Here is a 25123-nt window from a genome sequence, read left to right on the forward strand (position 1 = left end):
AGTACTGGTGATTCTGACACACCTCTCTCCTCCACCCCCTCCTCTTCTTCTTCCTCCATGGCCTCTTCCTGTACTTTGTCCTCAGAACCAGCAGTGCTCCGTAGGCGTTCAAGGGGCTACGCAAGTACGCAGGCCAAAAGATGCCATGTGGTGCTTGAGCTGGTGTGCTTGGGGGACAGGAGCCACACTGGGGCAGAGATTCTGTCAGCTCTGCAGGGGCAGGTTCAGAGGCGGTTGATGCCACGCCAACTTAAGGCAGGAATAGTGGTTTGCGACAATGGCACCAACCTCCTCTCCGCCCTTCGACCCATGTGCCCTGTTTGACTCATGTCCTTAACTTGGTGGTGCAGCGGTTCTTGGGAAGGTACCCGGGCTTACAGGATGTCCTGAGGCAGGCCAGGAAAGTCTGTGTGTATTTCCGCCGGTCATATGCCAGTGCTCGGCTGGCAGACCTCCAAAAGGAATTTAACTTGCCCAAGAACCGCCTAATCTGTGACAGGTGGAACTCAACGTTGGCCATGCTGCAGTGGCTGCACAGAGGGCCATCAATGAGTACCTGTGCAACTATGGCACCAGGACAGGGTCAGGGGAGCTTGTTTTTTTTCCCCACACCAGTGCGCCATGATCAGAGATGCATGCACTGTCCTGTCACCTTTTGAGGAGGCCACGAGGATGGTGAGCAGTGACAATGCATGCATCAGTGACACTGTCCCCCTTGTCCACCTGTTGGAGCACACGCTGCGTGGAATAATGGACAGGGCACTTGAGGCAGAACAGAGGCAGGAAGAGGAGGACTTGCTTAGCTCTCAAGGCCCCCTTTATCCAGACAGTGTTCCTACGTGCCCGCCGATCACACAGGAAGAGGACGAGGAGGAGGATTGTGTCAGCATGGAGGTGGAGCCTGGCACTCAGCATCAGCAGCAGTCTTTAAGCCATCATTTACAGTCCCAAGAAACCCATGGACTTGTACATGGCTGGGAGGAGGTGGCTGTGGATCATCTCATCCTTAGTGACCCAGAGGACTCCGGACCGTATGCCTCAGCAAACCTACATTGCATGGCCTCCCTGATCCTGCAAAGCCTGCGGAAGGATCCTCGTATTCGTGGTATCAAGGAGAGGGATCAATACTGGCTGGCAACCCTCCTTGATCCACGTTACAAGGGTAAGGTTGCGGACCTTATCTTGCCGTCGCAGAGGGAGCAGAGGATGAAACATCTTTGGGAGGCCTTGCAGAAAGGTCTGTGCAACGCGTTCCCAGAGATTTGGAGGTTACAAACTTGTGTTGCTGAGGCTTCGGTCAGTCAAAGAAGGAGCGGCGGAGAAGGTAGCCGTCTGACCAATGCGTTCAGACAATTTTTTAGTCCCCAGCGCCAAGGTATGATCGGTTCTAGCAACCATCGCCAGCGTCTGTTTTACATGGTGCAGGAATACCTAGGGGCAAGATCTGACTTGGACACCTTTCCCACCGAAAATCCTCTGGGTTACTGGGTCTTGAGGGTGGATCACTGGCCAGAGCTTGCACAGTATGCAATTGAGCTACTGGCCTGTCCTGCATCCAGCGTTCTTTCGGAACGCACATTCAGTGCTGCTGGAGGCTTTGTAACCGATCACAGGGTGCGTCTGTCCACCGACTCGGTCGATCGACTGACCTTCATAAAAATGAATCATGTAAAAATGAATCTTGTATCACCACCAGCTACCAAGCACCTGATGCTGATGTAGCTGAATATTTTTTTTCAATTTTCTTGAAGACTGCCTATGCTGATGCGAACCGAACCGGGGGGGTGTTCAGCTCGTGATTTTTCTTTAGTGACCACCTACTCTCGACAACATTACGATATAAAGAAAATTCTTAGAAAACATTGGGCCGTGTTAAAAAACGATAAAGTGTTGGGCCCATCCTTAACTGAATGCCCACAAGTTATCTATAGGGGAATACCCCCCCCCAAGGCTGCAGGTTGCCCCTAATGCTCTTGATGCCCCCAATAGGGTCCCCTTTTTTCAGAACTCAAAAGGTTTTTTTCCCATGTCGCAAATGTAAAGTGTGTCGCATAAATGGCGATTAAAATAGGAAAATTTGTCAATTTAAATCTAACTCCACCACAAAGGTCTATGATATAGATACTTTCATCACCTGCACCTCAAAAAATGTTGTGTACTTATTCACTTGTCCATGTGGTCTACAGTATGTAGGCCGCACTATGAGAGCCATGAATGTGCGAATAAAGGAACATATAAAAAACATAAAGAAAGGTTTTCCTAAGCACACTATCTCACGTCACTATTTAGAATGTCATAACAGAAATCCAGTAGGAACTCAGATTACCGCCATCGATCGTTTCACACCCCATTGGAGAGGTAGTTACACCAAGAGAGAAATCTCGAGGTTGGAAACGCGATGGATACACACCCTCAAATGCTATACGCCATATGGGTTAAACGTAGAGTGGGATGTTAATAGCTTCATTAATAACAGTTAGCATCGATATACTCCTTTATTCGTTTTATTTATTTTTTGTTTTTTCTCCTTTATTTATTTGAAAATCTTGGGTCTAGGTCAGTTTTTTTTAAAAACAATATCTTTTAAATGATATTTAAAATCAGCTGTATTGAATTTAACACATGTATTGATGTATATTGCATGCATGTATTTTTATTGAATTGTGTGCGATTAATCGCATTCACAATGTCTATTGCTTAGTTGCATGTGAGGCGCTGGTTTGTTATACATAGGTTAGTGTTTTTTCCCATGCAGGCACTGATTTGTTATACATAGTCTAGCGTTTTTTTCTATGCCTTTGATCTATACTGCCTGACAGGCGTTAATTTCATAGCTTATCTGTGCGGGTGTTAATTCTTTTCCATTTTTTAATTTTTTTATTTTGTATATTGAGTTATATGATATCAGGTTTTGTCTGATCAATTCAAAATAAATTTTTAGCCTTTTTCATGTCCCTGAGCCGGACCGCACAGCCGGTGTTCTGCCAAGAAAGTTCCGCTCGGCGGATAAGGACCCGCGCCTGCGCAGTAGGATCCGGCGGAAATAGCCAAAGATGAATAGGGGAAAATCAGCTGTACACGGCGCTTGTAAGAGGGCCCCTCGCGGGCTCGCTTTGCTCGCCGCGTTTCGGGCACGGAGTCGCTTCACTCGGCTCTTTTTTATTCCCCCTCTAGGTCCACTTGGATGGTGGGGAAGGAACCTGGACCTAGGGCGCAGGCGCCGTGTACAGCTGATTGTAGATTTTGTCCTTCGGCTATCTCCGGCGGCTGATAGTAGTTCGTACTGCGCAGGCGCTGCGCCTGCACAGTAGAGGGGGGAACTTATCTGCCGAGGGAACTTTCTCGGCAAGACACCGGCGTTCTTCCTCGTCGCCTGTTCATGCTTATCTGGCATTTTTAAATTTTTCTGTTCACTGAGGGATAGGTTAACCAATGAGGTGGCCCTGAGTCATCTGTTGCCACCCTTTTTTTGTTCCTATCCTCTCTTTTTTCTGATTGGCCGTGCGCTGTCGCGTCATCAGTTGCTAACCAGGTTTATCCTGTCAGCACCAGGGCGTGCTGCACAAGACACACATCTTACCCAGCTGTTAGTGATGAGTTTGATTATATCCCCTCTGATCTATCCACTAACCATACCATATATATAGCGTGCGGTTGTAGCTGTAGCCATGCCTCTGAAGACATCTGTTATGATGAAACATGTCAGGCAGGCTGACATCCGTACGCTGATTGCTGCAGCCGTTTGTTCCTATCATTGATGCATGCTGTTTTAAGCTTCAACTGTAAGTTACTACAATAAAAGTTTTTTTTAACTATCATTACGGGCTTCACTATGGGTCCTTCATTTTCTTTTCTCGGATATATGATGACTACATGCCTGAATGCCTAATTCAGAAGTGACCATTGGGAAATTTTAATATGTGAAGGAAATCCCACGGATGTTGTGGTCTGATGAGGGGTTCCAGTGGGCTGGATTTGCTGGATGCTATTGAGAATTTATCATCTATGCCTAATCCTTAACACCTTCTGGTAAGCAGACTACATTACCATGTGGTGACGAGTGACTCTTTCTACATCTGCACAATATATTTGGTGATTGGATTCCTCCCACTCTTCAATTTCATTTTGAACTTTTCAGCGCCGCAATAATTTTTATGCATGTGACTTTTTGTTTGTTATCTACGAACTTTGCTGGCCACTTGCTTTTTACAGTTCAGCGCAAATTTTTACTTGTTTTTTGCCATCCCTAGTGGTGATTCTTCCACAGCTCTCTCCTCCACCCCCTCCTCTTCTTCTTCTATGGCCTCTTCTGCAGATTTGTCCTCTGAATCAGCCATGTTCCGTAAGCGTTCAAGGGGCTATGCAAGAAGTCAGGCTAAAAGATGCCATGCGGTGCTTGAGTTGGTCTTTCTAGGGAACAGGAGCCACACTGGGGCAGAGATTCTGTCAGCTCTGCAGGGGCAGGCTCAGAGGTGGTTGACGCCATGCCAGCTTCAGGAATGGTTGTATTCGACAATGGCACCAACCTTCTCTCCGCCCTCTGACAGGGACACTTGACCCATGTGTTTCATGTTTGGCACACGTCCTGAATTTGGTGGTGCAGCGGCTCTTGAGCAGGTACCCAGGCTTACAGGATCTCCTGAGGCAGGCCAGAAAAGTCTGTGGTCATTTCTGCTGGTCATACAATGCCAGTGCTCAGCTGACTGACATTCAAAGGGAATGCAACCTGCCCACCAACTGCCTCATTTGTGACATGCCCACCAGGTGGAAATCAACGTTGGCAATGCTGCAGCAGCTGCACACACAGAAGAGGGCCATCAATGATTACCTGTGCGAGTATGGCACCAGGACAGGGTCATGGGAGCTTGGCCTCTTTTCGCCACGCCAGTGGCTACTGATCAAGGATGCATACACTGTCCTGTCACCATTTGAGGAGGCCACAAGGACGGTGAGCAGCGACAATGCATGCATCAGTGCCACTGTCAATCTAGTCTTCCTGCTGGGGCACATGCTTTGTGGAATCATGGACAGGGCACTTGGGGCAGAACAGTGGGAGGAAGAGGAGGACTTCCTTTCCTCTCAAGGCCCCCTTTATCCAGATAGCATTCCTGCAGGCCCGCAAACACACAGGAAGAAGAGGAGGAGGAAGACTGTGTCAGAATGGATGTAGAGGATAACACTCAGCAGCAGTTTTCAAGGGATGGTTTTCAGTCCCCAGAAACCAAAGGAGTTGTACGTGGCTGGGAGGAGATAGTTACAGATCATGTGATCCTTAGTGACCCAGAGGACTCAGAATAGAATGCCTCTGCAAACTTATGCTGCATGGCCTCCCTGTTTCTCCAAAGCCTGCAAAAGGATTCTAGGATTCGTTGTATCAAGGAGAGGGATCATTGCTGGCTGGCAACCCTTCTTGATCCACTTTACAAAGGTAAGGTTGTAGAACTCATCCTGCCTTTGCAGAGGGAGCAAAAGGATGAAAAATCTTCAGGAGGCCTTGAAGAAAGGTTTGTGCAGCGCATTTCCAGACCCAGGGAGGTTACAATTTCCTGGTGCTGGACAACGTTTTGCTGAGGCTTCGTTCAGTCAGGGGAAGAGCAGTGGAGGAGGTGGCCGGCTGACCGCTGCCTTTAAACAATTTTTCAGTCCTCAGCGCCAAGGTCTGATTGGTTCAAACAACCATCGCCAGCGTCTGCATTACACGGTGCAGGAATATCTAGGGGCAAGAGCAGACTTGGAGACCTTTCCAACAGAACATCCACTGGGTTACTGGGTCTTGAGGATGGAGCACTGGCCAAAATTTCTCAATATGCAATTGAGCTACTGGCCTGTCCTGTATCCAGCGTGCTTTCTGAAGCACATTCAGTGCTGCTGGAGGGTTTCTAACCGATCAAAGAGTGCGCCTGTTCACAGACTCCGTTGATAGGCTCACATTCATAAAAATGAATCAGTCTTGGATCAGCAGCTATCAAGCACCTGATGCTGATGTAACTGATTGAATTTGCTATGAATGTGGGATCCCTTGAAGACTGCCTATGCTGACTATCCTATTCCTCCTCAATCTTGATGATGATAGCTTCCAACAATATTTTTGGTTTAGGGCACCACCACCACCACCCAAGGCCCAATTTTTCTGCTCCTGTTTAACAGGGGCATGTAATTACAATTTTTGATCTAATATTTCACAGTAGGGCCCATTCCTGCACCCAACAAGAGTATCTGTGATGGGGTTACAGTGTTGTGGCACCACAATCCAAGGCCACATTTTTCTGCCCCTGTTTAACAGGGGCATGTAATTAAAATTTTTGATCTTATATTTCACAGCAGGGCCTGTCCCTGCGCCTGAGTATCTGTGAGAGGTTACAGTCTTGTGACACCACCAACACCACCAAGGCCCAATTTTTCTGCCCCTGTTTAACAGGGGCATGTAATTACAATTTTTGATATATATTTCACAGCAGGGCCCATTCCTGCGCCCATCAAGAGTAACTGTGAGGGCTTACAGTGTTCTGGCACCACCAAAACCAAAGGCCCAATTTTTCTGCCCCTGTTTAACAGGGGCATGTAATTGCAATTCTTGATATAATATTTCACAGCAGGGACCGTTCCTGCATCCAACAAGAGTAAGGCCCAATTTTTTGCAGAGTATATAGGGCAGGCCGTATAGTATATATACTGCTGTTCAGAGTATATAGTGCCTGGGGGCCTGGGTGACCCCCACACCATTTTTTTAAAATGTGGGTGCGGGGTTCCCCTAATATAAATACCAGACCTGAGGGGCCTAGTATGGATTTTGGGGATGACATTGACAAAATTTTTTTTGGTATTTTTGGTATTTTTATCTATATTGCCGGGATCTGACAATACATTAGAGCCGCGAGCAGTTTTAAACAACATTTTTTTCCTTTAGAAACATAATTTTGCTGTGGCACTGTTATAAACATGGGAAAGATGCGCTACTTTACTGGCATACTAAAGACACCCCACAGGCACGATATTTAACCACTTGGCGACCGCCGCATGTACATTTATGTCATCAGAATGGCATGGACAGGCAAACGGACGTACAGGTAAGTCCCTTTAAATTTGCCGCCGTCTGGTCACGTGCGCACTGCCGGCGGCACGCTCGCGACCCTGTCGTGAGCTCCGTGAGTGTGATCGTGGGTCCCGCGGACTCGATGTCTGCGGGGATACCCGCGATCGTCTCACGGAGAGATAGAACTGGGAAATGCTTGTTTACATCAGCATTTCCCCATTCTTTCTCTCCGTGAGACGATCGCGGGTATCCCCACAGACATCGAGTCTGCAGGACCCACGATCACACTCACGGAGCTCTGCCTAGTGACACTGACACTGATCACAGCTCCCTGTGATCGGGAGTGGTGATCAGTGTCATGTCACATGTAGCCCAGCCCCCCACAGTTGGAATCACTCCCTAGGACACACTTAACCCCTGCAGCACCCCCTCCTGGTTAACCCCTTCATTGCCAGTCACATTTACACAGTAATCAATGCATTTTTAATCGCACTGATCGCTGTATAAATGTGAATGGACCCAAAATAGCGCCAAAAGTGTCCAATCTGTCCGCCATAATGTCGCAGTCAAGATAAAAAATGCTGATCGCCACCATTACTATTTAAAAAAAATATATTAATAAAAATGCCATAAAACTATCCCCTATTTTATACGCTATAATTTTGCAAAAACCAATCAATAAACGCTTATTGCGTTTTTTTTTTACCAAAAATATGTAGAAGAATACATATCGGCCTAAACTGAGGGAAAAAAATGTTTTTTTATATATTTTTGGAGGATATTTATTATAGCAAAAAGTAAAAAATAATGCTTTTTTTTTTCAAAATTTTTGCTCTTTTTTTTGTTTATAGTGCAAAAAATAAAAAACGCAGAGGTGATCAAATACCACCAAAAGAAAGCTCTATTTGTGGGGAAAAAAGGACGTCAATTTTGTTTGGGAACCACGTCGCACAACCACGCAATTGTCAGTTAAAGCAACGCAGTGCCGAATCGCAAAAAGTGCTCTGGTCTTTGGCCAGCCAAATGGTCCGGGGCTTAAGCGGTTAAAGGAATATTTCATTTTCATTTTTTCACTTTAAGCATTATTTAAATCACTGCTCCCAAAAGAACGGACATTTTTAAAACTTTTTTTGCATTGATACATGTCCCCTGGGGCAGGACCCCGGTCCCCAAACACTTTTTATGGCAATAGCTATTATATAAATCTTTAAAATGAGCACTGTGGATTTTTCACGTTCGCGTCCCATAGACTTTAATGGTGTTCGCGTGTTTGCACAAATTGTTTGCCTGTTCGCATGTTCTGATGCGAACCGAACCGGGGGGTTTTCGGCTCATCCCTGCCTGTCATCAGTTTGGTTACCCTTCTCTGCAATTTTTCTAGTTCTCTGATATCCTTTTTTGAAATGGTGCCCAAAATGAAAATGTTGACTTTGTAATGGACATCTTCACTGAACCCCCAATAATCACCTTGCAAGCACTCCCTCACTGTTTCTACTTGTCAAAGTAGGTAATACCGAGTGTTTCAGATATGGGAGATCATCTGACCTCACCCCTCTAACTGCATTCAGGTCTGGCAACCATTCTCCTTGCCAATGCAAGGAATTTGGGTAGCAGCTCCAAAAGAGGCAGTAGAGAAAATGGGGACCTTGGCAAGGTAAGTATCAGGGGTTCGAAGGAGCCTTGTACAAAGGCTGTTATTTTTTACCCAAATGGGTAATGTGACAGTATCTCTTTAAAAGAATATACTGTAAATCATAATTATAAAATATTAAAGGAGAAAAAATACCCTTAGCTGGATTTTTATTGTCAAGTGCTCATTCTTGGTTATTCTTTGTCTTGTGCAGATAATGCTAAAATGGAGAAGCACAGAGGTGGAATAATGATAGCGAAAGTAAGATTAAAATGTATTTTTATATTTTTCATTGGGTTAATTAGAAGAACATTAATTGGAAAAGACATCTTTTCATAGCAGAAACTGAAGCCTGTGATTTTCGTATGCAAATTGAGTACAATAACAGAGAACAGCGAGTACATCAAACTTTTTATAGAAGCATGAAATAAATGATCTAGGCTTCAAATTGAATTTGACAACGTCATATTAAATTGCTGTATCGTTTGTCTATGACTCTATTTATATTAAAAATTACTTAACTGAATAATATATTTATAATAAGTGAACATATGATTAACTAAAATTAAATAACTTTTATGCATTCACATTCTTCTGTAAATTAGCTGTCAAAAAAGACTTATTAATCAAGGGATTGACTATGAATAGGCTCAGTTTCAAGAAAGTCTTCCGTATCATTTTTATGATACAGAAGACTGCCACTCAACCCAACAGAAGTATTTTAATTTGTGTGGGCTATGTTAAAAGGAACAATGTACAATGTGCAGTATACAATCTACTGCAGCAAAACTGAAATTTAGTAAAAAAAAATGCTCTTTAAAGCAACTTTGCTCTGTTTGTAAAAATCTGGAGACTCATTCATCTATACAGAACCCTTATCAAAAAATGATGGCGTAGTATAGATGTTAAAGGGGATCCAAAAAAAGATGTGAGGTTCCCCTCTTTGATGAGGGTCTGGCATGATTTATAAGGGGGAACCCCATGTAATATATGAGCATGCAGTCTGGCTGGTCAGAAAAGGATGGGGATGAGTCCCCCCCCCATCCTCATACTGGGCTCTGTGCCCTCAACAAAGGGGGCTGGTGGGGGGTGTAACATGGGGACTATAACCCTGGCCTGGTTTTGGTTTTGGGGGTCTTATCAAAATCTGGAAGCCTCCTTTAAAAATAAGAGGGGGGCAGATACTGCTACTCCTGGAGTGCATAAGTAAAGAGTACATAGTACCCCTACTTATTCACAAAAAAGTAAATAGTAAATAATAGTAAATAAAGACAGACTTTAAAAAAAAAAATTAAAACCCCCAAAAATGTAGCACAATGTCTGTCCATTGTCAAATGTAATTTTCCAGATATGACTACATTTTGACAATGATCTCAGCCACTATCTCCACCTATTTGTTTACATGGTCTGGGACCCCCAGCCAGCAAATGAATGGGTCTGGGTGATATCAATGATTGCTTAGGATGCGGTGGGTGCTGGCACCCACTGCTTCCTAGCAAGCATTAACAGGGGAAGAAGGAAGCTTTCATAAATAGTAGCGGTAGGAAAACAGGCTAAAATGTTGGTTACATAGAGTTACATAGTTGCATAGATGTTAAGGTTTAACCTCTTCACGCCCACGCTAAAGATGGCTACAGCATGGGCCTAAATTGCCGGGAGGGCATCCATGTACGTCCTCCCATGCATGAGCTGCCTGTGCACCCCCTGCTCTGCAATCAGTGAATCAGTGAGACTCGCCTGATCACAGATCGGAGTAAGGGGCTGATCCCAGCTCCTTACCACATGATCAGCTGTCAGCCAATGACAGCTGATCACGTGATGTAAACAAGAGATCGTAATTGGCTTTTTTTTCCCCTCATGCTGACAGTGTGAGCAGAACAGAAAAGGCAATTGCCGGCTTCTGTCAGAGGGACATTGGTCCTGCACACGGACACCCACTGCTGCTAAGCAGTGCCCACCAGTGCCACCTGCCAGTGCCCACCAGTGCCACCTACCAGTGCATATCGGTGGTGCCTATCAGTGCCACCTACCAGTGCCCACCAGTGCCACATATCAGTGCCGCCAATCAATGCCCATCAGTGACTCATCAACAGTGCCACCTATCAATGCTGCCTATCAGTGCCGCCCTTCAGTACCACCTGTCAGTGCCCTTCAGTGCAACCTATTAGTGTCCTTCAGTGCCGCCCATCAGTGCCCCCTATCAGTGCCACCTCATCAGTGCCCATCAGTGCCGCCTTATCAGTGCCTATCAGTGGAGCCTACCAGTGCCCAGCAGTGCAGCCTATAAGTGACCATCAGTGCAGCCTATCAGTGCACATCTATGAAGGAGAAAAATTACCTGTTTGCAAAATTGTGTAACAAACTATGAAACTGTTTCTTTTTTTTGTGTGTGTTTTTTTTCAAAATTTTCTGTCTTTTTTTATTCTTTTAGAAAAACATAAAAAAAACCAGCAGTAATTAGATAGCACCAAAAAAAACCCTATTTTTGTGAAAAAAAATAATAAAAATTTCCTTTGGGTACAGTGTTGCATGACCGTGCAATTTTCATTCAAAGAGTGACAGCGCTGAAAGCTGAGAATTGACCTGGGCGGGAAGGTGGTTTAAGTGCCCAGTAAGCAAGTGGTTAATAAAGTGTGTGTGTGTGTGTGTGAGTGTGTTTGTCAGTACCATTTATCATATACCTGTACATTACCTTCACTAAGAAACACATCTAAAAGTGGAGGAAGGGAGATGCACTTCTTTACTGCTATAACAGTAAAGAACTTACACATCATTGTGAGGCTGCGTGTCTTCTTCAGAGACTAGGGTTGCACCGATACTACCATTTGCACGAGTACTTGTACTTGCACAAATGCTCCCTATGCCTAATCCGATACCTGGGAATGAAGAGGCGGTGTTGCTCCTAACCGAAAGTCAGGGGGGGGAGAGTGCGGAGCAGAGAGTGAGTCCTCAACAGGCTGGGAGCGGCAGAAGGTAAGCTGGCTAGGGCAGGGGTGCAGGGAGTGCAGCCGCATGTTCCATCAGAATCGGTGACCGGGGCCGTCACATTCCAATATGGAGGTGACGTTCCGTATTTCTGTCAGAGGTTGAACATCCCGACGCCCATCTTGGTACACCCTGCACTCGACCGCTGTAAGCTAGCAGCGGACATCTTGTTACACCCAACCCATATAGTTCAGGCTGGGTGTAGCAAGATGTCCACTGCGGCCGAGTGCAAGGTCTACCAAGAAGCAGCATATAGCATTGCAAAATCCTTCCTTTCCTCTCATCATTCATTTAATTTATTATGCCAGGCCAGCAATTGCCAATCAGTGCTGCATTTCAGTGCCCATCAGTGCCCAAAAGTGCCACCTATCAGTGCCCATAAGTGCCGCCTATCAGTGCCAGCCATCAGTCAGCCCCACCTATCAGTGCCCATCAGTCAGTGCCACCTATCAGTGCTCTTCAGTGCTGCATAATCAGTGCCCCCTATCGGTGCTCATCAGTGCTGCATAATCAGTGCCACCTATCAGTGCTGTATATCAGTGCCACATTATCCTATCAGTGTCCATCAGTGCTGCATATTAGTGCCACCTCATCAGTGCTTCCTCAGTGCAGCATCATTAGCGCACATCAGTGAAGGCAAAAAAGTACATACTTACAAAATTTTCTGACAGAAACTAAGAAAGACATTAGAAAAAGGTATTGGTAATCGGTATCGGCGAGTACTTGAAAAAAAGTAGTATTGGTATTTGTACTCGGTCTTAAAAGAGTGGTATCGGTGCAACCCTATCAGAGACCTTATATTCGTTTTCTCCCAATGCTAGAGTCACCATTTAAAGATTTGTATATTGTGATCCCCTGTTAAGCGCCTCTTCTCCAGGAAGAATAGGTTACATTTTTGTAGTAGTTCCTTATAACTAAGGTCTTTCAGTCCCCTTATTAACCTGTTGGCATTGAGTGCACTCTCGACGACCGGGTCCTGGTGCTGAGGGGTCGCATATTTGCCTGCAATAGTGCCAACAGCGCTGTGCTGAGAGAGCGCCCTGCGCGCTCCAGGCTAGGTGACTGGTAGCTCAGGGAAAATGCCTTGCAATGAACAGTTTTATGATCATGTGTCCATCGTGACAGCAAATCAAGGCAGGCACATGGACATGAGCCCTGTCCAGCCTCTCGTCATAGCAAACCCCTTAAAGGGCCGGCGGAGGATTGTTTTCTCTTTTCTCCAAACCTAATTAATGCCTGGTTTTATGAATTGAATTCCTTTCCCCACACTGGTCGCAGTAGATTGGAAGTGCCTAGAGGCTGATATCTCCCTTGAAGAGGCCCAGGAGGCAATAGGTTGTCTCCAGAGTGGGGAAAACCCCCAGTACGAATGGATTCCTGATAGATTTTTATTCGCAATTTGTTGAACTGTTGGCTTCTAAGCTTACCTCTCTCCTTGCAGAGCTTTCCTACCTGTGTCTATGGAAGAAGATATTATAGTTTTGGTTCCCAAACCCTGCAGGGAATTGAATGTGCCTCCTACAGGCCAATTTCTCTATTGACTGTCGATGACAAAATTTTCTTCCCTCTATGGTAATAAAGGATTTGATGCTCATGAACCAAACAGACTTTATGTTGGGAAAGGGAACAGATATCAATATACAATGCCTTTTCCTTAAACCCTCACATATACCAAGTAAGGTGAACAGCTCTAGATGATACACAGAGATGAAACAAATCTCCCCACATAAGTTTAACTTGTATATCAGCTGTCTTCAGCTTTCTAGACTTTTTAGAAAGTGCACATCCTGTTTCAAATTTGTCTTCCTGTTTCAGCAGTGGGATGGGAGTCTGGGCATACACTGTGTTGGAGGAAAGGCACCCCCCCTCCACATAGGCAGAGGAATGAAGAAACTTGCAGAGCTGTGCTGTGAAAAGACAAGCTCTCTGAATATTAGACAATATTAGACATTATCAGCTCAGTTTTGTTAATATTGATTTTGGCAAAGTATGAGATGTTCAAAGTACTAGGATGCTTTACTAGTAAACGAATAGATACAGAATGTAAGGCCAGTGAGATTTCTCAATTTTAAATTAGTGTGGCTTTCTTAAAAATAACAAGAACGTATAATCCAGAATGTTGTGGTCATATGCAACCAAATTTAACCAAATTTAACTTTATGCCAAAAATATGTGTATTTTTGATAAGTTACAAACCTTTAAACTGTGTATTTTACTTTTGTGCTTGCTTTGTTTTACAGTTTGTTGCTCAGCCTAACTGTCAGCAGCTGTTGGCATCGCGCTGGTATGATGAATTTCCAGGCTGGAGGAGACGGCACTGGGCAGTGAAGATGGTGACGTGTGTAATAATTGGACTACTTTTCCCAGTCTTCTCGGCTTGTTACCTAATAGCTCCAAAAAGCAACCTTGGACTCTTTATCAGGAAGCCATTCATCAAATTCATCTGCCACACTGCATCATACTTGACTTTTCTCTTCCTCTTGCTGAGAGCGTCACAAAACGAATACAACATAAACCAGCCAGGACCAATACCTGCTCCCATTGAATGGATGATATTACCGTGGGTTTTGGGTAAATGAATTAGTGAATTCAACTGTTTGTGCAAATCATTTTTAATTCTTCTATTCAAAATAAATTGGTGTGCTCTGTTACCTATCATACAAGCTACAATATTAATTCCCACCTAAACTTTCAGTTATAATCAACTAAATATATTCCAGATGTATCAAAACAAAAGGTGTGAAAAGTCTTATGCCGTGTACACACGGCTGGACTTCCCGACAGAAAAAGTCTGATGGGAGCTTTCGGTTGGACATTCCGACCGTGTGTATGCCCCATCAGACTTTTTCTGACGGCATTTCCGACAGACTCAGATATAGAACATGTTCTAAATCTCTCCGTCAGAAATGCTGACGGAGTTTAGACCGTTCGCAAGTCCGGCCATGTGTACGCGGCATAACAGTTTATTTATAGAAAGCAGTTACAACCAGAGTAGAAAAGCCTGTCCTCTGCCAGCATGCTGTTGATTAGGACTTCCGCTCTTTGTGTGGCAGCAGTGGTCTCTTTGCAGAGATCCAACACACCCCTTGCCGAGCTAGAGCTCTCCATTTAAGCACAGAGAGTCAGCTTTGTTGGCTGCAGTGCTATTGGTCTGACTCAGAAAGGGGGGGAGTGGGTGTTTCAGACCGCCGCAAAGAGACTTGCTTTCACAAACAGTAAAGCTTTTCTGCTCAGGCTGCTTTCTAAATAAAACAAACTGTAAGATTTTGAACACCATTTTTTTGATGTACCTGATTGGAACTAAAATTTTAATTGTGCTTTAAAGTAAAATCTGTATGTTTTGCATCATAATAACTAAATCAGATATTCATATTCCTTCTCAATTTACAGGGCATTATTAAGTCTGTTTGAAATGCAGTGAAAGACAGTTTTTATTCATTCTATTTTGGCAAACCTTAACCTTTCAACCAACCCCAAAATAGTTTCTGATCATGCCTATTGGTAAGTAAAGCCAGCCAACACAATAATAGACCAAAAAAGGACTTTTGGAGATTTGTCCAGTTGGACTTTTACAGAAAAAGTTAAGATTTTCGAGTAATTTCTACCGTCTATGTTTCTAGTCCTAGTGGACCTAATGGTGATTTTCACTGAATATTCAATCATCTCTTTTCTATTATATGTTCAGTCTGATTGCGTCACAATTACTTCAAATGTATACGCATGCACCCAGATTGGACTGGCTGGCTTTTAAGAGAGATTACAAGCACATCTGTGGTTATGTAATGTTTTTTCAGCATCATAGTTTAGCACATTAGTTACTGTAATAAGCTGTCACAGTTGGTTGCCCACACTAGTGATGCCGGCACCGGGGTGAGGCAGGGGAGAGAACCAAGGCTTCGGGCGGCCACATCACTGGATCATGGGACAGGTGAGTGTATGTTTAATATAAGTCAGCAGCTACACTTTTTGTAGCTGCTGACTTTTAATAAACACAGAAACGGCTGCAACTCCGCTTTCATACAAAAAAAGGCAGTGCTGTATTAAAAAGAATGTAATTCATTAGGGTTTACATTCACTTTAATTGTAACATTGAAGTATATTCTCTCCTTCTTAGCGTAGTGATTTATTTTGTATTCACAGCACTCTGCTTTATGATTTCAGGAGCACTCTATGAACACACCAATTACAGATACATTATAGAGCTACTTTTGTAATATGGAAACAGTTTCATTGCAGTATAAACTCCCTTCATAATCCCTAAAACACATATAACAGCTTCAAGTTGGTTTACAAAAGGCAAATAGGCTGTTCTTTTTGCAAGGGAAGTCACACTTTGCAAGACAATTTGCCCCAGAGCATAGTAAATGTGGTGAAGTTACACTTTGCAAAGAATCCTCAATCACAAGGAAGGAAAATGATAAAAAAAAAACATTTTTGCCTGCATGTAATTGGATGACCGAAATCAGCAGAACTTCATCTTCACTATGCAAAGTGCAACTTCCCTTGCAAAATGCAATTTCCCTTGCAAAGTGAACAGCCTATTTGCCTTTAGTAAATCAACCCAACTGAAGGCCTAGGGAGGATATTTTGGCACTATTTTTCTGAAGTTTTCAAAAACACAACATCACATCTATATTTAACCCGAGATTTCCGAGTCATTGAAGGCCATGGCAGAACCAGAAAAACAAGTAAATAGACACATTTTCAGTGATCTGATTTTAAGATTAAGTTTACATATTGTGATTGCACTTTGCCCTGTTTTACCCAACGCAACATCAGTGAACTTGTCCTTGCCTATCTAATGTTAGATAGATAGTAAAACTGGTTGAAAAAAGACACAAATCCAACCAGTCCAACCACCAGAGGAAAAAAAACAAAAAACACAACACACACATTCATATACACTATCCAATACACACAGTTGATCCAGTAGCCACATTTAAGCCAGAGAAAGGCAAAATAATATAATAAATCATGGTCCAATTTGCTCCAGTGGAGCAAAAAAAATTCCTTACTGATCCCCCAAGAGGCAGTCGGATATTCCCTGGATCAGCTTTACCTGTAAATATTAGTACCCAGTTCGGGAAACTTTCCAATTTTAAGGTTAACCCGACTAAATCGGAAACGCTAGAAATTAATAAAAGTAAGCTTAGAGATAATTCATATCAAATACACTTCCCATTTATCTGGGGAAAAAAAGAACTTAACTACTTAGGAGTCAAAATAACTACATCAAAACTTCAAGTCACTGTTCCAGGCAGATTTTATGTCCCTCCTCAATGAAATAAGACAAGAGCTCAATAGAATCACACGCAAGCAATTATCTTGGGCAGGGAAAATTAACATCTACAAAATGGTACAAAATGGTAATATTACCTAAAATCACATATAAAATGCAGATGCTCCCAATACCACTCCCCCAAGCATATCTTAAAAGTTTACACACAATGTTTCTTAGATTTATTTGGAGGGGAAAAAAACCTTGGTTAAATTTCACACAGTTAACTAAATTGAAGGATAAGGGAGGGTGGGGAGCACCAGATATTCGTAAGTATTATGAAGCAATTGCCCTGGCAGGAGTAATAGATTGGGTTAAAAATAATAACAAAAAACAATGGGTAAAAATGGAAAATAATATTAGCAAAATCACGTTGAATAAGATAATATGGATCCCACCATATTTAAGAAAATGTAGCACTGATACACAGGATATAACCAGACACGCACTCAAAATTTGGGACACATTGCACAAAAGGGAGCATTGGGAGTTTACCTCGCCCCTAATCCCCCTTAAGAATTCAGAATATTTTGCACCGGGTAAGGAGGATTTGTTTGGGAAGTGGATTCTGGAGGAAGACGCTCAACTAAAGGATGTAATGCGACAGGATAAAATATGCACATTTGAGGAACAACCAACTAAAACACTTCTTTGACTCACTCCCGCAGCCATTTAGATCGACAGACAATCTACTCCCATTGGAGAAAATATGTTTGGATAAAAAAAGGAAGGGGGGTTCTCCAAAATATATAAAATATTAAGAGAGTTGGGTAACACGGATGTTCCTCCATACATTATGAAGTGGGAGAAGGATCTGGGCAGCAAGCTGAAAGACCCAGAAGTGTGGCAGATACTGAGGAGGATTAATGCCACCTCGGTCAACTGCAAAATATTGGAGTTGAATTATAAGTGCCTGGCGAGAATGTATATGACCCCTGACAGAGTACACAAATGTCAGAAAGAAACTTTGCAATTATGCTGGAGGGGTTGCAAAGATATAGGGTCAGTGGCGCATATTTGGTGGCATTGCCCGGAAATTAAAATATTCTGGGGGCGAGGTAAGGGGAATAATCAAAGAGATTACCAACATTGCTATCCCGGATGACCCATGGGAATGTTTATTCCACAAGAGCGAAATGCCCACCAAGATGTACCTGAAAACGCTTTTACCTCAGCTTACTAATGCGGCTAAAAGCCTTATACCTAGGTATTGGCAAAAGAAAAGAAGACCCACGATGAGAGAATGGTTTAATAAAATCAACGAAATCCAAAGTTTAGAATATCTCAGGTTTAGAGAAGGGACGGTTTTCGTGACGAAGTGGAGGGAATGGGTGGAGTTTAAAGACTTAATAAGAGCGGCCGAGGCTTGGGGTACCTAGCCCAAGAAGCTAGTCAGTGGCAGATGAAGACCAAACGGGTTAGGGCGAGAAGAGAGGATATTGGGGAAGATAAGAGCAGATCAGATTAGGAGTGGGAGTGGGGGATTTAATAAGTGAGAGGCGGCTGGGGGGACGGGTGGGGGTAGGTGGGGGGGCACCTTAGGATGCGCTAAATACGAGGGCATATCAGTGTAAAAAGGGTATTTCTGTGATATATTTGATTTGTAAAAATGCAGATAAATATTGCCACCATGATGTGATGAAGTGAAGGGATGAGTTTGAATTTTAATAATCTGAAACATGACTCCCGGAAAAATGTCTCGCTGATGTGGCAAAAAAAAAAAAAAATATTAGTACCCAGTTATATTAATTGCATTTAGGAAAGTATCCAGGCCTTTGTTAAAACAATCTACTGAACTGGCCAGAACCAGCACTTGAGGGAGTCTATTTGATATTTTCACAGCTCTTACTGTGAATAAGCCTTCAATATTTTCCTCCAGACATAAAAAGTGCCCCCCTGGTCTTCTGTGATGACCTTAAAGTGAGTAACTCAAGTTCACTATATAGACCACTTATTGATTTTCTACATGTTAAAAATATCTCCGCTTAACATCCTCTTCTCAAGAGAGAATAATTTCTGTTTAGCTAATCTTTCCTCATAGCTGAGCTCCTCCATGCCTCTTATCGGTTTGGTTGCCCTTTTCTGCACTTTCTCCAGTTCCCTTTTTGTGTTACTAATGATTTGTACAGGGGCAAAATGATATCTCTCTCTCTGGAGTCCATCCCTCTCTTAATAGAAGAAAGGATTTTAGTCACTTTGGAGACCACTGCTTGGCATTGCATGCTATTATTACCAAACACCCAAATCCTTCTCCACCATTGATTCCCCCCAGTTGTATCCCCCCCAGTATGTATGGTGCATGCATATTCCTAGCCCCCAAGTGCAAAACTTTACATTTATTAACATTAAATCTCATTTGCCACATAGTTTCCCAATTAGACAGTGCATTGAGGTCGGTTTGTAAGTTGGAGACCCTATATCATTTATAAATATATTAAAAAATAAAGGTCCCAACAAGGTTCTACTTACCTCCATAATAAAGGAAATTAGATTTGTTTGACAACTTCTGTTTCATGAACCTATGCTGTCTGTTGCTTCACTTTTTTTTTTCTCACAAAAACTCATCTACTATATGTGGCCTTATATTAAACTCCCCACTATCTTCCCAACTAGTAGTTAAACTAAAATGTCTATAGTTACTTGGTAAAGGCTTTGACCCCTTTTTAAATATGGGCATCACATTGAACTTATCCAAGAGGTGTTGTAGCTTATCCAAGCCACTGCTTCAGTTTTTTCAATAGAGCTAATGAACTGGCTTGGATAAGTTATGAAACCTCTTCAGTTTTACAGAACAAGTCCAATAGTACGCGACTAACTAGATATGCCATGACCTGAATCACTGAGAACCTTTACAGACAACATCAATTATGCAAACATTATCAAGCAATGTTTTACCTTTGAGTATTAAAAACCCATATTTGAATTTTACAGTTCTACTGCCTCTAGCTACCAGTGTTTTTACTGGTTAATTTAGCTGGGTCTACTTTTAGCCCAGATAACATAGAATGCAGAGTTTACTAATATCCTATACCAGCAAAAAAAAAAAACTTTGCATGGGGAGCAGCCCTTTGAGATTATGGCAGGCTGAAAATTGTTTTGGATCATTTAATTGTAGACACAGGGACACAACAATTTGTTTAGCTGATTTATTATGGCACCTTGTGTTCAACATCAAAGGAAATCTGTGCAAGAGAAATACGGAGCTGCCATTGTTGCCCTTCTTCTGAGAATGCTTTTAACCTTGCTGACTCACTGACCCAGGGCAAGCGTACAGATCAGGAAACTCAGGCCCCTGTCAAACTACTGCGACTTCAAAGTCGTGCGATTTTACCGCAATTTCGCTGCCGCGATTTTGCCGCAATTTTGCCGCAATTTCAGGGAATGCCTGTGTAACTGGCATCAAAGTTGGACAAAAGTAGTGCAGGGACTACTTTGAAGTCGGAACGACTTGAAGTCATACTAATATGAATAGTTGTCATTGGTAATCATAGGGAACGACTTGTCATGCTACTTTGCAGTCCCAAATCGTGGGACAAGTTGAACAAGTGTGGATACAAGTTGGCACACATGTTTTGGATCAGAAACCATTGAAGCCATTATCAGCATGACACCCCGAGAATTAACATTTTATTAAGAAGAGGCTAGCAAAGGCAACCTCCCTACTTCTTTAGTGCAAGTTTTTTTTTTTTTTTTTGTTTTGTTTTGTTTTTGTTTTTAGGCCTCTGTGTATTAATGCTGACCAGAACTGAGTTTTTTGCAGATTTGGTTTGTAGTTGCCTGTGTATTTGTTTCTCTGTGCACACTAAAAGAAACAGAACAATATTTAAAAAAAAAATGATAAAAGTTAACTAAATGTTAAAAATAGTTATTTTTTCACAATCTTTGATAGTTTGTCAGCTTATTTTAATTTGACTGATTGAGGTTTATTAATATTCTACAATATAAAAGTCTTCTAAGTGCTTAAACAAATTAAAATTATTAAGGTAGCCAAGTTAGTCATAAGGTTATTGTCTGTTTTTCTGAGCAGCCACAAATATATGATCTCTGGTTATGAAATAATTATTCCAAATTAATATTGCATTGACAAATATTCCTTTAAATTCCACTTGTACAACATTTTTTGTTGAAATGTTCAATATCAAATCTGCATCAGAGCATTTTGCAAATGTTTGATTTGTCTTATTGATTCTATGGAGAATAATGCAATTCAGGAATCTAAATGATTGTGACCCATACATTATGGAAAAAAAATCTGCAAATATATTTTTAGGTGAATGTGTGTCAAAGAATGTAATGTCATCAGCACACCAGGATCTCCAAAAATGTGTCCAAAACTTTAATCAGCGATCACATAATTACAGCAGAAAGCAACGTTTTGTTGCCACGCAGGACCCCTTCATCAGGCATGTGACGGTGTCAGTTGCCTGTTTTATGAATCTATTTGTTCATCGCTAGCCTAATACAGTGCATTGCATTAACACATTTCCATATATTTTCCAGGCTGTCTGGCCTCTTCCAATTACTTTCTTAAAAATGTTTTAGAAACAACTGAAACATACCCACGTACAGTTTCCTCTCAATCGCAACTGTATATCATGCATTTTTACTGCAGATAGGCTTGGCCCACTGACATATTGATTGCTTTCAAAAGTTTTCTAGCTGATGAGTATTTCAGTTTGTTTAAAGCACAACTCCAGGAAAAAACTTTTTTCCATGTCCTTGTTGCTGATAGCCTACCTTTACCAACTATGCCATCCACCTTCTTCTGAGCTCTGTAGTTCTTCTGTAGCAGCCTGATGGTTTTGCAGAAAAGCTGTTTATCTCCATTGATTTCCTGTTCAGTGGGGTCTCATAGACCCCAGTCTGTACCGCCCATGGAGGTGGTTTCCTCTCCTTCTCCTCTGTTCCCTGCCAGCACCGCCTCCAATCTGCCCCCCCGCCACTGCCGTCGCCGCCCGCCCGCTGCCATCTCTCAGTGCAGAGTGGAGATCGTTAACAGACATCAGCCGGATGACAGAGTGGAGATCTCCGGCTGTGACAGATCTTGTATGTGAAACACCCACCATAACAGCTGCCAGTCCAGGAGGCGGGATGTTACGGCGTGTGATTCACATACAAGATCTGTCGCAGCCGGAGATATCCACTCTGTCATCCAGCTGATGTCTGTTAACGATCCCAGCGGGTCTGCACATATGGACACTGATGGGCACAAATGAGAACGCACTAAGAGGCACAGATGAGGCCGCACTGATGGGCACAGATGAGGCTGCACTGGTGGGCACAGATGAGGCTGCACTGATGAGGCTACACTTATGGGAACTGAGGTGGCACTGATGAGGTTGCACTTATGGGCACTGATGAGATGGCAATGATGGGCACAGATAGGTGGCACTGATAAGCTGCACTGGTGAGACCGCAGTGATGGGCACAGATAGGCGGCACTGATGGGTACAGATGAGACTGGACTGATAAGCTGCACTGATGAGCACAGCTGAGGCTGCACTGATGGGCACAGATAGGCTGCACATGATAAGCACTGATAAGGTTGCACTGATGAGGCTGCACTAAGGCGGCACTGATAAGGTTGCACTGATGAGGCTGCACTAAGGCAGCACTGATAAGGCTGGACTGATGGGCACTGATGAGGCTGCACTGACGCGGCACTGATGAGGCGGCAATGATAAGCTGCACTGATGAGGCTGCACTAAGGCAGCACTGATGAGGCTGCACTTATGGGCACTGAGGTGGTACTGATGAGGCTGCAGTTATGGGCACTGATAAGCTGCACTGATAAGGCAGCACTGAAGGGGCTGCACTTATGGGCACTGATAAGCTGCACTGTGGCAGCACTGATGAGGCTGAACTTATGGACACCGATAAGCTACACTGATGGGCAATGATGAGGATGCACTGATAAGGCAGCACTGTTATGCTGCACTGATGGGCATTGATAAACTGCACTGAGGTGGCACTGATAAGCTGCACTGATAAGGTGGCGCTGATAAGCTGCACTGATGAGATTGCATTTGTGGGCACTGATGAGACTGCACTGATGGGCCCTGAGTTGGCACTTATGGGCACTGATGGGCACTAAGGAGGCTAAATGGGCACTAAGGCTACACTTATGGGCACTGAAAAGCTGCACTGATGGGCACCGATAAGGCAGCACTGATATGCTTCACTTATTCGCACTGATATGACTGCACTGATATGCTGCACTGATGAGGCTACACTTATGGGCACTGATGAGGCTGAACTTATGGGCACTGATAGGCTGCACTGATAAGCAGTGAGCACTGTCCACTGCTTTACTGACACTGTCCACTGCCAAATATCTGTAGGAGGGGTTTCCACCATCCCTGCAAAGTTTGCAGTCATTTTTTATGTCTTATTTTCAGCTTGATGTGTATTATATGTGACGTTACATATCACAGAGACCGATATTGTGGTAATATTGAAGCTTATTGAGATTTCCATACATTAGAGGGTTCCACCATTATTGTGCTATTGATTAGTAAGTTAGCGCTGCACTTTTTTTGTTTTTTTCTCATGCCGACATTTACTTGTGCCACATGCTGATGTAAAGCAGCATGGTCGGTCCGGCTCTTTCTGTGTTGCAGCTAGGGATGTGCTCATACACCATACAAGCGCTGATTGGTGTTAGAAAGATTTCAAAGCTACAGCAGGAGTAGGAATATTTATAATACTAAATTACAGCAGAGTGCAGTGTGTATAATATATAATTATGGGCGTGTGTCTACAGTTCAGTAATGATTACATAAACATACCTCCCAACATTTTGAGATGGGAATGAGGAACACCTACTAGCAAATGTATGTAGGCATAGGACATGCCCCCTGCCACACCCCCTTAAAGGAGAATTAACCAAAAAATAGGTTAAATAAATCCACAAGTGCTTTTTTTACCACTATTATTCCTTTATATTGGCTTTTAACATTTACAAATGCAGCAATTTAGAAATCAGATGAAAGGTTTAGCACTGGAAAACACTTTTTGAAAGATAAAAAGTGCATTTTATATACAACTATATAGATCAGACCAAAATGAGGGACAAATGAGGGGGAAAGAGGGACAGAGGGACATTGCTCCAAATCAGGGACAGTCCCCCAAAATCAGGGACAGTTGGGAGCTATGCATGAAGCAAGTAAGGACAATATGCTTATCTCCTGTTGTGGCTGGAGGGGGAGAGCACAAACATGCTTTGCATTTATAAAGCTGCAACCTACCTATCGTGCTGTGTGTTATTGAGTAGTATGACTGGCTGCAGAATAAGGGACGTGATTTATGTTGAAGTGGGCTTGTTCACATTTAACATGTACAGGCCTAGTGTACCCTCCTACATTCTCTCCAATTCCCAAAGATTCATGGGAAGTGTAGTTTGATTATGGTGTAGAGAGAGAGGAGAGGAAATTATGTAATCACTGTTCTAACAGCTCCTCCTTGGCAGAATACATGCTACATTTTTTCAATTACAGAGCTGACTTCCTGAAAATTCAATTAGACTGTTTTCTTCAATGGTAAGGAATTTCACAAATGTAATAACTGTTTAGTGTTTTGTGTAGGGGGTGTACTAATGGGGGATTTTTTGTCAATCCCGGGGTTCTGCTTTAAATAAGATGAAATAGCAGTCAAATGCATGACAGGTAGCTTCTGTTTTCCTGTGCAGAGCACATTGCTAGCTGTTACTTGATCTTCCTCTCATTTTGATAATGATGATAATTGAGTCTTCATAATAGTAATTACCTGTAGAAAATTGGGTTGTATACGGTTAATGATTTAATTATTCTAGATTAATACAGAAATATTAGCCTGGTGAATACAAAAAGGTTCCTTCCCCACTTTCTTTTAGCATGGAGAACAAATAGTTAGATCTGATCATTGTTTCTTTTTCTGCAAAGAAATGGCAGTAGCAGATAATGATGGCTTCTCCATTGTCACTGCAAAGTTGAACTTTAGGCCAACAGCTAAATGTACCAATGAAAGATATATCAGTACAGCATCACCTGTCAAAGGATTTGTGTTTCTGTCTAACCAGTGCTGAGACTTGAAATCAGTCCTGAGACCTGAAATTTTCCTACTGCAGTTACAGTGGAACTAAACTCTATCTGAGCACTACAAACTGAAAACATTATTAATTAATTCTTAATATTCAAAGCAAACTCACCCATTTATCCAT

The 25123-nt window shown here is 42.9% G+C and overlaps 1 protein-coding gene across 3 annotated transcripts in view; it reads left to right on the plus strand.

The window, feature by feature from the left end:
* Positions 1-25123, plus strand: part of TRPC4 (transient receptor potential cation channel subfamily C member 4) — a 301283-nt gene that overhangs the window by 212014 nt on the left and 64146 nt on the right. For all 3 annotated transcript variants that reach the window (XM_073613285.1, XM_073613287.1, XM_073613286.1), the window contains one exon: positions 13889-14219. In XM_073613285.1, coding sequence (XP_073469386.1) covers positions 13889-14219 — 331 coding nt within the window. The remainder of the gene's footprint in view (positions 1-13888; positions 14220-25123) is intronic.

The sequence above is a fragment of the Aquarana catesbeiana genome, linkage group LG02 (genome assembly GCF_042186555.1).
Source record: "Aquarana catesbeiana isolate 2022-GZ linkage group LG02, ASM4218655v1, whole genome shotgun sequence".
Taxonomy (NCBI): domain Eukaryota; kingdom Metazoa; phylum Chordata; class Amphibia; order Anura; family Ranidae; genus Aquarana; species Aquarana catesbeiana.